At 41.9% G+C, this 14,817-nt stretch overlaps 1 protein-coding gene across 5 annotated transcripts in view; it reads right to left on the reverse strand.

The window, feature by feature from the left end:
- FRMD1 (FERM domain containing 1) overlaps window positions 1-14,817 on the reverse strand; it is a 40,861-nt gene that overhangs the window by 14,069 nt on the left and 11,975 nt on the right. For all 5 annotated transcript variants that reach the window (XM_039707673.1, XM_039707674.1, XM_039707671.1 and 2 more), the window contains exons 3-5: window positions 11,670-11,760; window positions 2,815-2,894; window positions 624-700 (exon numbers count right to left, since the gene is read on the reverse strand). In XM_039707673.1, coding sequence (XP_039563607.1) covers window positions 624-700; window positions 2,815-2,894; window positions 11,670-11,760 — 248 coding nt within the window. The remainder of the gene's footprint in view (window positions 1-623; window positions 701-2,814; window positions 2,895-11,669; window positions 11,761-14,817) is intronic.

The following is a 14,817-nucleotide window of genomic DNA, read 5'->3' on the forward strand; positions in this document are numbered from 1 at the left end:
CTTCCCCCAGGCACCAAGCCACACCAGAAGCATTGATGCAAATTAACTCTGTCAGTTGTTAATTTTTAACTACCTCATCCTTTGTTCTGTACCATGGGTGAGGGTGGTGCTGTTTTGAGTGCAGCCCATATTCAAAGTGAATGGACTACAAATGAAAAACTTTAACTTATCAAGTAATTTCTATTGTCCATGTATGAAAGTCCATTTCCAGGAGTAGACTGCACAGAGCACTGCTCAAATACAAAAAACAGATCCAAAACATGTGCTTTGGAGTATAAATAACTGGTTTTGGTATATTCATTCGGTGCCTTTTATACAACCAAAAGACACAAGCAAAAGAGTGCTAATCATGTTTTGATAATGTCGTCATTCAACCTGCACTTTCAACACGGATGGAAAAGCAGCCATAATTTTCCTAGGGATATGGAGTATGATTCAGGCAGAAAACATTCATAGCTGAGTGAGAATATCTGTGAAGGTCTTAAAAAAATTCAAGCAGATTTTTAAAGCTTATTTCAATGAGTTCACAGAGACGAGCTTAACAAAGGAACATTATTTTTCCTTCTTTTTAAGAACACACTGAATAATTCAAAACCCAGTAATTACCACAGAAGAGCACTTACCCTATTACTCTTCCATTTTCTACGTAGTATTGTACTCTAAAGAACGCAACAAATGGAGGGCTGAATTTCTCTGTTCCCTAAAGCAAAGACAGAAGATGAGTTAAATTATGATCAGCATCCAAAATTCCTGTTACCTATCTGGTAATGTTCTCTCCTTTGAAATTCACTCCCCATACTGCTTTTCATTTTCTACTCTTAGCAAGTTTTAGGAGGGAGTCGGACTGTCTTGGAGGCTTATGACAATGAGGCATCACAAAACAATCAGACAGGTTGAATGACAAAATCTCCTACGAAGAGCAGAAGATTTTTGGATAGGAGGGATGAGCTGGTGTAAGACTCCCAGTGTAGCCTGGGGACACCCAGGCTGGCCCAGAATTACCTAGCTCAGCACCTGGCAGCACCACAAACACATTCGTGCTGAACGCAGCAAGTTTAACCCAGCCTCCCTCAAAGCGCCAGGCAAGGCAGCAGTGCAGTGTGCCACACTGGCACGGACATGGCATTTCCAGGGCACTCCTAGGAGCAACCATCCATCCCTGCACCGCACCACACCACATCACCCAGCATGGACACACATGCTGCCCTGTTCAGCAGTCACTGCCTGGGGCTCAGGAGCACCAGCCTTGTATCAGCTACATGCTTGTTGTTTGGCAGGCCTCCTGGTTAGCTATTCACACATTCCTGTAGCCATAGAGCAAAATGCAGTAGTAGTGTCTGCTTCACACTGAGGAGTGCTGTTAGAAGAAAGCCAGCATGAGGCCTGTTGTTTTAGCCACAGCCTATCTTTCCAACTTAAAGGCTTGTTTCAACAGGAGAAAAAAAAAAGAACAAAGGGAAAACGAAGAAAGGAACATCTTACTAGCTCATTCTCTCATCTTTCCTACTTTGCCACTTTCATGTTCACACAGGTAACTTTGCTCCACAGGCAATTACAAGGCTTTGCTGGTCAGATCCATCTCACTGGGACAAGGTACATGGCATGCCCTCCACACCTGATGCAGCTTCTCGACCATGCAAACATCTCCATTTTATTTCTGGAAGTTGTTCATAGTCACCCTATTTTATCTGTTCATAGTCACCCTATTTGATCAGCTGGACTGGGCTTTCCACCTGAAACCTCTTAATAGGAATTAAATCTTTGTCAACTAATCCAGTCCAACAGGCTAACTCATCTCAGACTGTAGTACTGCAAATGGCAAATCATTAAGTCTTTTGTGATTTGCATCACATCAGAGGTTCAACACATATCCTGACCAGGAAAGTGTAGCAAGAATCCAATCACAGAGAGATCTCAAAGCATACCCTATCCTGAGGTGACTAGAAACACCTGCTTTGGGCAGCGCTCACTGGCTGGACAGACAGCCCCTCCACATGACTCTGTCTATTTCTGAAGTAACTCTCACTTGTTTGGAAAAGCAGAGCACATGCTTGAGGATAAGAAAAATGCCCAAACCTCACTAGTTATCTACAAACTTTGGTAAGTAGCAGAAGTGGCAAGTGTGCCTACTCTGCAAAGAAAACGCTTAGGCAAGGTGAAAAAAAGTAATTTACAACTTTTACAACGATCCAGTTAAGATATCTGAAAGCAATTGCATGCTATACTTTGTTCTAGACTATGGCTCCTCTATTAATGACACACACAAACAGGCATTATCATGTTTGAATGAACAGTATTAAACAATGACATAAGCTTGTCTTTATTTCATGTAGTTTTCCCCTCCCTTGTCAGGGTTAGATAGCCTTAAAGAACTAGGACTCGTCTCAAACAAAATTTCCTTCCTCTTCCCTCCACCATCCTTTTGCACATACTGTGGGAAGAGTCACAGCTCCAGCATTTCCCATGCACCAGATTCAACTCACCAAAGGTTATTTTAGGCTGTTTTGCTTAAGGAAATGAGGTCTCCAGACTAAGATCCAGACTAAATACAAATGGAAAACTGACCAACTGACCTTCTCCACTTCTGCAGCAGCCAAGCAACAACCATGTGGTTACTATTGCTCAGCTAAAGTTGCATAAGGGGCTGGTTTAACTAACTGTACAACTATGCAAAAGTCACTGCATCTTGCTACTGAAAAGTATTCTGCAAACCATCTTCAAAAAATGCTTGATGGACCTTAGTTTAAGAGTTTTCATTTCACTGTGCAGTCCAACAAAAAAGCAGCGGCTTCCAAAGTTAAACACCTCTCTTACTTTGGTGGTCTCTTTCTTCCATTCCTTTGAAAAGTATTTGCTAAGCTTCTGCTCCAGGTCTATAAAAACATATTCATTATCTGAAAGATAAGAAAAAAGGAATTCAACATAAAATAATTGGAAATGTTTAGTCATTAAACATTTAGGTTACTCTACAAGTTATTTCCAAACAATACATTTGCTGACCAGGAAATAGACAGGGCAGTGAAAAAAAAAAAAAAAAGAAAAAAAAGAAGACTACTCTTAAGTACATGTGCTACTCCAGACAGCATGGAAGGAAGGTCATTCACCCCTTCAAGAGAACTGAGCTAAAGGTTCCCAAACATCTTAACCAGAAATGCAGAATTCCTGCTTTATAATCAAGAAGCCATTTACAAAAAAGAGAAGCATCATATTACCCAGCTAATTGTACTGTCAGCTTACCAGATTCTGTTTTTTCATTATTATTAAATGACCAAGTCCTACCCAAGCTTGTATTCTGCCATCATGTAGCACCATGGTCCAGCATGGCAAAAGTAAGTAAATAGAACTGGGTACTTGACAGGTTTCATCCTCTGCATGTGAAGGGGATCCTCTGAAAGGGTGAGAAACAAGAGGACCAAACACAAATGCCTTTCTCAGAAGGTCTGGTGCATCCTGCTCACACCTGACTTCTTTCATATGGAGAAAAGATGAATTAAAGGAAGGGAAACCTGGCCTGCCTCAAAACACTAAAGGACCAGGACTTGCTCTCCAACCTAGTGAGAGTGAACAAGACACAGCCTGAATGGCACATCATCTTGAAAGACGTTTGTGCTGCTTTCAAAGCTGATGTTTCATAACACTGCTTACCAATTATCAAATACAAACAACACATCCAGTGAAAGATTTTTTTCCTGAGTCTTCAAGTCTCTTAAGAAAAAAATAAAAGACAAGACCTGACAGGTGTTTCAGGCTGCAGTAGCAATGCCAGCTGAGCACATTCACCTGACCAGTCCCTCTACACTTTGATCTTGCTTAGAACAGTGTTTTGACAGGTGACACAAGTGCCAAGATGAAGAGCATGCTCCTTAAACATGAAATGAGCAGGAGTAAAAAAGGAAGGGAAAAAAAAAAAAAAAGATCCCTTCACAAAACAAACTCCTGCCCCTTAAGACCAGCCCAGACTTCCAAATAAGAGCCTGCACTCATGTCTGTATTATGGCAGATGCAGGCCTGGCATGGCCAGTGTTATAGTAGGTGTTGAAGGGGGCTCTGAGCTACCTCACAGCCCTTCCAAAGCATTCCAGATCCTTACAGGGGCAGATACAACAAATTCTTTCTTTCTTGCTAGCTTTCAAAAAACAAGCAAGCAAAACAACCTCCTATCACCACCTCCTTCAGCTCCCACCTGAAGTTAAAGAAACCACATCTGGTGCTATCCAGAACTGGCCCACACATCACCCTACTAGGAAACCTCTTGTAAAATAGCAGTAACACTGGATACAAAAAGGACAATACCCAAAAAAGTCCTGTTTCTGTCTCCATGCTCTTTCCTTCATTGTACTGCTTCCAACTGTACTTTTAATATACCTATACTTCTGTTTATCACATTACTTGACATATCACATACAGACACAAAACAGTATTTAACTGCACCACCGAAGTGGCTGTCTAGAATTTCTGCAAGGTGGGCAATTTATGTGCTGTAGCACACAGGATGATATTGAAATTATTTTTGCTGTTTTGACAAGGAAAGGAAGAGTTTTTACAATCACAGAGATTGCATCTTGTACCTGCCTCTTAGCTTCTGTCTAAGATAGGGTGGCTGGGGGTTACACTGGCCCCAGCCCTTCCTTCTCTAGGTTCATTAAGATGAGATAACACTGCCTGGAAGAGGCTGATAGAAGTCCTAGTGAGTGAGAGAAGGGTTTGTTCATGTTAGGCTTGTCTCTGTCCCACATCAGCTGCCAAGCTGGTAAGCATCACTCCATAAAGATTTTTTTAAAAAAAGTAAGTAAAAGCTCATTTAGGGAATCAATTGCACAGCAAGCGACAGGAGCGGGATAACATGAGCACACCACCCAGTCCCTGCCTGGGCTTTGGCAGTCCTGCAGCAGGGCAAACCCTCCACTATGGACTCCCCACATGGCATAGGGCTGGTCCTGATGGCACAGCCCATCACTGTACCCAGTGATGGGTAAAGCCTGTGTCAGCTCTGCCAGCACTGTGGTCTTCAGCTGACACCTTGTTAAGAGGTTATAACAAGTTGAAGTGTCAGTTTTCCTTTCTACTTCAACAATGATCCTATGCCCAGAGGCATTTAGAGAAACATATTAATTCTATTCCTCAATCAGGAGGGAAAAATTGCAATAGCAAGCACAGTGACATCCCCCAAACCATCTCCTGAATAGTACCTCCTGAAAGGGAAAAGTGTGACAGAACACTTACACTACAGTAAAGCCATTTGTTACCCACACCCCAAGCCCCTCTTTATCTGTCATGTTAATTAGGTTAGAGATGATTTTGTGAGGGCACAGATGTCACACCTGAGGATTCCAGGTTATTATCAGGCCTACTGGGAGATATACATAAACCACAAGAATAAGCCAGGCTACAGGAGCACACCCCAATGTATAATCTCTTCTTGGGGGTCCTACACTTCCCCAGCCTGGTTCAGCATCTTCCCTCCTGTGCAAGAATGCAGCACTGAATTCCTGCCTTAATGAATGGCTGGAATGTCAATCTGCAATGTAAGCCTCCATCTACAAAAACAAAGAGGTATTTCCCTCCACAGACCTACTGCTTTGTGGATGGCTTTAGTTTTTGGTTTGGTTTTTTTTTTTTTTTTCCTTACACTGGATTAGTGATGAAACCCTAAGAGCTCTTTTGTCAGATGCTAAAACTGTCTGCTTTGAAAATAAGCATCTCTAACAGATACGAGGGCACCAAACTGCAGCACCTCTGAGCAGTGCTGTAAAGGACAATATAGAAATGCACAGATGGCCTCCTTTCCAGGGAAGAATAAATTTGATCTGTGGATCCAAACAGGGCTGGATGCTCAGCAGGTACAAACTGCCATTGCTTCACTGGTCTCATCTGAAGGACAAGTGAAAGGTACCAAGAAGCTGACTGAGAAGCACGCATAAAAATACACTCTCATCCACCTGCAGCTACTGGCACCGCGTTCATGAATCTCATCTCAGCACTGTAGGTGATCTTACAAATACATCAGCTTCTCTTGAAAGGTTCCCCTATGTATGTATGTGCAGATACCAGACCTGGCACAACTCACCAGTGCACTGCACTGCAATCCCAAGAAATGCATCTAGACAGCCAGCTCCTTTGCAGTAAAGAAATTCACACACTTCTCCCAATTTCACCTTTAAGAATTCTCAAATGAGATTGAAAATTTATGCTGTAAAAATCACATTTCAAAATAAGCAGTTAGCAGAAATGTAAAACACTTCTACTCTGCAAAATTAACTTAGCACATTTTATGTATTTAAAAAAATACAAGACACGCATTGTTGCAAAAAAATAATGTGCCAGGTCCTCAGTTAGAAAAAAGTGGCACAGTTCCAGTCAGTTACAGACTTACAATAGGCATTATTTACACTGCAGGAAAAATGTGAATGGAAAATTATGGCTGTAATATAGGGTCAAATCAGTTCTGAGTCATTGTTAACCTAAAGGCCATTATTTTGCATTAACCAGTTCATCCTCATCTCATTTTTTTATGAAAAGTAAGTTCTCTGCATAAAAGCTAAGTAATGGTGATGCCAAAAACCTGTTCTCCTCCTGTGCCCATTGTGGGCTAGGAGCACCAACAAATTCCACAAAGGTGTCCTACCAAGAGTCAGTGCTTAGCCCCACAGGCAGCCAGGAAGATCCCTTTAACAAATCTGGCTAAGTCATGTATATTTTAGCAATGCAACTAGATGTCCAGAAGAATAGGATTCGAATAAAATATGAATTAGTGCAAAGCCAAATTTCCACATAGCGAGCATTTTCTGCCTAAATGAGAAGGGAAAAAATTATCCATAGCTACTGCACTTAACTTTTCCCAGATGCTTCAATAAGCTTCATGGCAATACCACTACGTCCCCTGAGGTACAACAGGAAAGAGAGCAGGATAGAGGGATGCTAGGGTTAGGGGAGAACTGAAGCTTAAAAAAACCACAAAACAACAAAACCTCACAATATACCTCACAACACATGCTGTAGCCCTCACATAACCTGAACACCAGCATGGATTTTTTTTGTTTGATTATTGAAGAAGAGCTGGCTACACACCCCCTCTTGCATGTGGATCTCCCTGAGCTTCCAAGCATTAGTGATTTAGGAAAATCACTACCCACATAGCACTTGCTCCCACCACCCCTGCATAACTTCTCAATGCTCCTGGTGTTACCTTTCAAGCCAACAGAAAGAAATGTTCACTTTCTGATATGTGGTTGATCAGTTTACTAAAGGGTCTAAAAGAACTTGGTTCAGGATAACTTTGCATTTTTAGCTTTAGCTGGAAAGTACATGTTTCCCAAGTGAAGGAAAGAATCACAACACAGACTGGGAGTAATGCAAGGGAGATCCTGGCTGAGGTCACTTTACCTGGGATGGACAAAAGGCATATGGAGGGTAGCATGAAAGGAGACAATATTAAGAACCCTTAGATCTTGAGGTGTTAGGAACTGTTGAGGTCTGAATACTGAGCTAAAGGTTCAGTCATTCCTGGTAATGGATAGGTACTGCCAGAATTTGATGTTGGCATCTTACATTTAGCAACAAGGCATGCCCAGGCAAAGATCTTCATACTTCAGCAGTGTCACGGGGTATTCTCCTGCACAAGAAGAGCTGCAGAACCATTTCCAGCACTGCTCATCCAGGGGAAAACAAACCCTTTGCAATTCTCAGGCAGGAGAGCACTTCTCTGGATGTTGTACCAAAGGAGAACCAACTGACAGCAAGTACAGGCAAAAAATTGCCTTCATAGGAAGAGACCATGTAAGTCCTTTCAAGGAGTACTTTATACTCTCTGGACATCTGAACCCACCCACCAGGTGGTACATTTCTGCATGTGTTTTTCTTATATTGCATATAATTCATCTGAGGTACCAAAGTAAGTGTAATAGAGCTGTACCTTAGGTTAGAATACAGGAGAAATTCCTAAAGAAGATTCAACTATGCAAGATTTAAGAGAGGACAGGCAAGAAGCACGGATAGTGAGGAAGGACTGGTGTGTAGAAATCATTATAAGGTATTTCAGAGAACTTTTGTTATTTGTCTCCTAAGAGACCCCTTGTTATAAGAGATATTCATGTAATATAAAGATAACCTGTTAGCATATCCTGTCTATGAACTTCAGTACTGGAAGATATACAGATGCAGAAGAGTTAACTGGAAGCAGAGTGATTTTGGCAGAGTTAATCACTGAGCTCCTTGGTAAGCATGTGCTGGGAAGCATGGGCCTGGCAAGGTGAACAGCCATAGCTTTAAAAAACAGAGTATTATCGTTGAGGCAGGAGAGCTAAAGCAAAGGGATTTGTTTTCGTAAGAAAGGCAGCCTGACAAATTCATAAGAGGACACAGAAACAGTGGCAGGGTATAGGAGCTGCAGTCTTGCTCCTTCCCAACTGAAGGCTTCCATCTGCTTAGGTCAAGCAAGGTTTGCTCCTAGAAAGGCATGGCCCAAAACTCAGGATCGAAGGGATCTGGGTTATAACAACAAAGGAAGCCTGCCTGTTCTTTGTCTGCTGACATTCAGTTTTGTTTTAGAAGACTGAATGTGTCACTGCACACACTTTCTGATAACAAGAGGGAAACCTTCTGCAAGGTACTAGATAACGTTGACCGCACAGGAGGATTTTCCATATATGACCCTGCTGCTGAAGCCTATGGAACCAGATAGAACCTGGCAGGGTCACTGGATCTTTCACTGAGCAAACTACAAGTTAAAAAAAAAAAATAAAACCCAAGCACTTCAGCAGCAGGAGCACACAAGGTAGAGCCTGCCTGATGATCCATGACAAAGCTAGAAGAGCAACATGTCCTGAGGTTTGTAGGACTTCCCATTAACACACATGCCTGAACATGATTTTCAAAGTGATCAAATTCTTATAGATACAATTTTTTTTTTCTCCTCAGATATATAGGGCTGAAGCGGTTTTCCTCCTGAGAACAAAAAAACAGTTCAAGAGCAGAAGGGATGAAAAATTCTATCCTGACACTGTAACTGTTACTCTTAATCCTGAAGCTTGCCCTCAGCAACAGCCAGAAGAGAAGGCAACATATTTAGGCATCAAATGCTGGGAAACTCACTCCAAGACCTGCAGCTTAGATCTTCCAGCATTCATGGGTTTGCAACTTGCATGGTGCTTTATGTTCCTGTTTCCCTTTTTGCCACACTTAGGGGTTAAACTTCTGTTTATGATTAAGGACCCCAACCTCTTCCCCCACACACATACTTACCATGAGACCAACTGAGTCTTAGTGTATCTGTACAACGTCTGCAGGTCAAATGGGCTCCTAATCCAGATAATCCATGCAGTGTGATTGGCTACAGTTCTGAAGAAATCCTTTAATTTTCATTCTCTTGCTACTGCTGACAGTCATGGTTTTGTTGACAAATTAGCAGCAAAGTAATGGATGCAGGTGGATTAGAATACCTTGTTTTGCATGTGGCAGTATCAAACCACCAAAAATAAATACACATTAAGAAATTGGGAAAGATGTCATTACTAAAAAAGGGTGGCTGTTTTTTAAAAAGTGTCTTCTTGAAGCTGCAGCACAGAGGTGAATGCAGGATGAAGGAGAGGATTACCTTGTTCAAAAACGTAGATGCCTCCTCTCCATTTTTTGGATACCTAGCTCAGCCTTTCCTAAGGGACCAAGCCAAGGCCTCCCCCCTTCTCAGCCTCTGTGGGATGTACACTGACTTGCCACTCAGCCAAGACAGTCGACTTAAACAATCATAAGGCAACCCAAGGAATGCAACACTTACCCAGGTCCCCCCACGACCTGACCTGAGTGCTTCCCTTTTTTGAGAGGATATCTTGTTGTGAAGTCAAAAATCCCTGAGAAGCAGCAATACCTTAAAATGCCAGACTCAGCACTACATTTGCTATAGAGGCAAGACCTCAGCTATCACAGATAGCAAGGGAGATGATCACCAATCTGTTGACCAAAACAAGGTGGAGAGAAACCAAGTTGTGGAACAGAAAAAGTACCTCCTTTCAGGAAAGCAAATAACCAACCCCCAAAACAAACAAAAAAGAGATGTTAATTCAGGCTACTGGACTCTTGTAACTCTTTTCCTTGACTTTTTAAGAGCTTTCTGGAAGAATTAGTGGCTAAAGAAAGGAAGAATACTTTCATGAAGCGAGAAGACTGTTTCCACTTAAAGCTGTGGGCAATGTACTCTAAAGTTTAGTCAGAACAGCTCTATTATGTTCTTTGGGATGTGGTGGTTACAATGCATTTCCAACAGGCTGAAAGGTATCTGCCATTACAGGTTACTTTGGGACCAAAAGCCCTGTGCTTGATAGGGTGAAGGAAACTGCTTCACAGAAAAGGTGTGAGGGAAGGCAAAAGCAGGGTATGGAAAATATTAAATAAAAAACATGTGAAGGGGAGAAAAAAGTGAAAGAAACATGGGAAAACAGAAGAATTCAAAGAAAATAGGAATGAAATTGCCCTATCTTAAAGGAGAGCACAAGAGTTCCAATTTCAGGCAAGATATCCTGCAAGTGGAATAGGCAAAACCTGGTGTTAAAAAAATGTCACAAAGGGGAGGACTCAGAAACACAGATGATTTGTGAAAAAAGTTAAGAGCATTCAGGCCTCCTCACATGAAAAAAACTATGCTGGTTTAAACCACAGGTATATTAGGTCTAAGGAATCCTTTGGAGACTCTACAAACCTTATGGAGACAAAAAGCTTATGTTCCTCTCAGTTTGAACGCTGCACTCAAAAAAAGCAGTTCTTACAGAATGGGAGCATAAAGGAAATGAGACAAACTTAGAAAAAACACCTTATTTTATCCCACATATTTATAAAGAGGCAAAAGAAACCTTATTTAGAAGGACTTATAAAAGACTGCTATAATTTCAGTGAAATATCTAGAATTGCAGTAGTAAATAAAACACCTGAGAAAAGTTTTTGGAGGAGAGGCAAGTCTTTCAGTGCTTTTGGAACTATGACGAGGCAAGATAACCAAACAACAGATCCATTTCTAATTACTAAGAGTCGGGGTGTGGGAGGGAACATAAATGCTTACACAATACCAGAAATGTGATCTCTCATATCAATTTGCTTCTCTAAGGCATCATCTTAACACCATTTCCTGGCCAATACTAAGCCATAGGACCAAGCAAACTGGACTTTAACTCATGAACTAGAAGCTTTGTATTTCCCATGTGATATTTCAAAACCCAATGTATCCCACGCATGTATTCAGTCCCTTATCATTTGACTTTCCTCTCCAGTGCCACATTCTTCACATGTGACTTCAGAAGATAAGTAACACTTTCAGCCCCAAAATCCTTTTAAAATCCACCTCCTGTTCAATATCTATAGTTTTGAATAGAGTAACAAAAACATTGACTAGCAACTCCCACTACAGGAGAGAAAGCAAGCCCCACAAAGAGGTGGAATCCAAGAACAAAGGTGGAGAACAAACACCCCCCTCCCCTCCGCCCTTTACTCAATTTGTCTGCCCACATACCAAAGATCAAAAGAGCTCTGGGAAGGCTCTGCATAATCTACATACTTTGTGACCTTATTACAATCAAATTCCCCCTGCAGGCACAAGCTCTGTGTATATATGCACACACTGTAAATACACAAGCGGGTCTGTGGATGTTTGCCAAGTCACTTGCCCCTGCATTGAGTTTGCTTACTTTTAACAATGCTAAGGCCAAAGAAGTGAGGCTCTTTAATCTTCACTAAATCACAAACTTGCTGAAAGAGCTCCTGTCCAGTGGCTTTGACCTGAAAGACACAAACAATCCAACATTACAGATGGCTTATGCACCTGGATGGAGTAACTCTTCTAAAGAATTTGAGTTCTAAAGAAGAGTTGCAGACCAATACATTTTTGGATACCAAAGTAAAATACTCAAACAAAACCACACCGGAGAACATCCTTTGTTGTAAGTATTATTGCTATTATCATAGAATAATAACATTAATATTTGCATAAATGAAAATACTGCTCCCTTGCAATTTTTTTTAAAGAAAAAAAAACCCAAAAAACAAAAACACACACACACACAAAAAAAAACCAACAAAAAACCAAAACAAACCAAAAAAAAACCACCCAGAAGTTTTCATTCAGGAGAAACAGGAACAAAAGTACCCAACAAACACAAGACTCTGAGTAGCTCATAGGTTAGAGATGTGTTTTTTCTGTGCCTCACACAGAAAAGCTTGTTCTGTCTCCTGCTGACTTCTAGTCACACAGCCATTAACATTTTTATTTTTGGCAGTTGCAGCCAAAAGCCTGTAAGACCCTGCCTGTTTCTCTGCACACTGAGACCTTCTGATATCCCTGCCTCCTGTAATGCACAGACTACCCCAGAAGGAGCATGGTTCTGGTTAACTGCATGTGCAGACCTGATGGTGTACTTTGATAGGAAGATTCCCCCACTAAATGTCCCCCCATCCATAGCCTCATTTCCCCCTGTCCTATGCACTATCCCAGGAGTACTGACAGACAAAGCACAGGCAAATACAGAAACTCCTCAGCCCACAGAGACACGGGGAAAGGAGTCCAGAGAAAGAGCAGATGGGGAGAAGAGAACAGCACTGACACAGACAACCTCAGCTGCAGCCATGGTGCAGCCAGCTGCAGCTGCAAAATGGGCCAAGACCTTGGAATTTCATTACCCCACTGCTGGACCATGCAGACTAGCAGTGCCAGGAGCAGCTGCCTGCAGGGGTACGCTGCAGTGCTATAGACCGAGCAACAAAGATGACAGGGCAGAAGTTGACTGTTTAACTCTCCTACAAACCAATCACCATCCTAATTTCTAAAGCTCTTTTAGTGTAGGTATGCCACACACCCCAGAAACTGGCTTGCATACACCTCCCTACCCCAGGCTGTACCATGTCACTAGATATGGACAATGGGAAACAGGAGGTCATTTAAGCACTCATTTTCTTCTACTTGACAAGGCATCAGTAGCCTGGAAGTCTGTACTACACCAATGCAAACATGTGTAAGCCTTGAGCCGGGAGGAGGTAGTGCAGAGTTCTGATAAGTCTCAAAACCACATCTGGGTCTTATGAGTCCCCATGTGAGACTGCACCCTTTCAGTCTCACACCTAGATGCAGTGTTTGGTCAGACACCCTGAACACAATTTGGAAGTTAAGTTGGTCACAGAGCAATCTCCTTTGCCAAAGAAGCAAGCTCTGACTATGTTCTCCTACCTGGGAAGGATTTGCTAAGAAAGATGTGAGATACCTCTAGCCAGAATGGTTATAGGCATACAGGAGTCACTGGCAGCACAGGACTCTCTGTAAATTGTGCAAACACAATGGGATGAATTTTCTAAGTGGCAAGCTTTTATACCTAAGGGAAGAAAAACCTGTTTTAAGGTACTTAATTCCAGGGAACTGAGCGCTTCAAGTGACAGTTTTGTGGCACACAGCTCTAAACAGTGATTTAGGCAGAGTTCTTGCATAACAGGTGTGTTACTACCACCTTCTCCATTCTCCTCTTGACACTTTCCTTCTGTATCAAGTTCTACTCCCAGCCTTAAAGGCTATGCAATACCAATTTCATTTGCTGTTCCCTCCTACTTTCCCCTCTGCTCAAAGCAACCAGTACTTCCCTTTGCAATTTTCATCTTTGGACTTTCCTCCCTATGCATATGGTTCCTGTGCAAGACTGATCTCAGAAGTGCTATGACTCATTCATTTTACTGATACTCAGCTTTGCCCCATGTCAGGCTCAGGGCTTCTTTACACGTGAAATTTAGTCCAAAGTGAAATTAAGTGCAAGTTTACAGACAGTACCTGCTACTCCAAGGTCATTCTGTGTACAGATATTCACATGCATTAGTTGCCTCTATCTATTTTTCCTGGTACGTATGCTTTGAAACATTGGCTCTCCTGTTCACAGAACAGCTGAAGACTTCAGACCTATGCTTGCCATTCACCAACACACAGGACCTCACCAGACTTCCTCCACTCCAAAACTTTCTCCCACTTTGCCTTGCCCTTCTCAGAGCAGCTGGTGAGGTGTAGCATCCCCTAGCTCCCCTCACTGCTCTGCTTCTCCTCACATTCACAACTGAAGAAGGCAGTTTTACTCCTCACCATTCCTCCAGATTCACCGTACATTCAGAAAGGTAGACATCAAAGCTAATTAAGAGATACTTGATTGCAGGGGAAGAGAATTTAAAATGGCTCCTGCTCTTCCCTCTTCAACATCTGTGAATGGTGTAAGACAAATATATTTTAAAGAGCAAGCTTCAATCTGTATGTGACCACATAAAACACATATAGGTAAACTCTTATCTGCAAGGGTGGAATTTATATGGGAGGGGAAAGGGAGGACTTACCTACATAAACACTGTGTTTATCATGGGAAGGATCTGTAATTTATTCTGCTGGAAAAATAACCATTCCTACCTACCTCAATGAGCTGCAAGCTTGTTTAGTATTTGCATTCCACACTGAAGAGGTTAAAAGGCTTTGGAAATCTTTAGTAGTAGCATTATTATTCTAATAAATGCACAAAGTATCATCGGTGGTTGTGCTAATTACATTTGGGTTCTACCAACATCACTAGAAAACTGCCTTGATGTTTCTTTAAAAAAGAAAGATCTTTTCAGCTGTGAAATCTTAATTTTTGTTGCTGTTTTGAAAGAGTGTTGTCATAAAGTCAGAAGCCAAATGAAAAGCTGTTCCTGGTGACTTGCCCAGCTGTAACAGGTCATGTTTCACTCTCTATGCAATTAGGACACAACTGTGTGTTGAGGTCTCATGTTTTGGCCCAGGCAGCTATTCCCTTTCACATGCAGGCATCTCCAAGTACATAC

Source organism: Passer montanus, unplaced genomic scaffold (assembly GCF_014805655.1).
Source record: "Passer montanus isolate IOZ18808 unplaced genomic scaffold, ASM1480565v1 scaffold2, whole genome shotgun sequence".
NCBI lineage: Eukaryota > Metazoa > Chordata > Aves > Passeriformes > Passeridae > Passer > Passer montanus.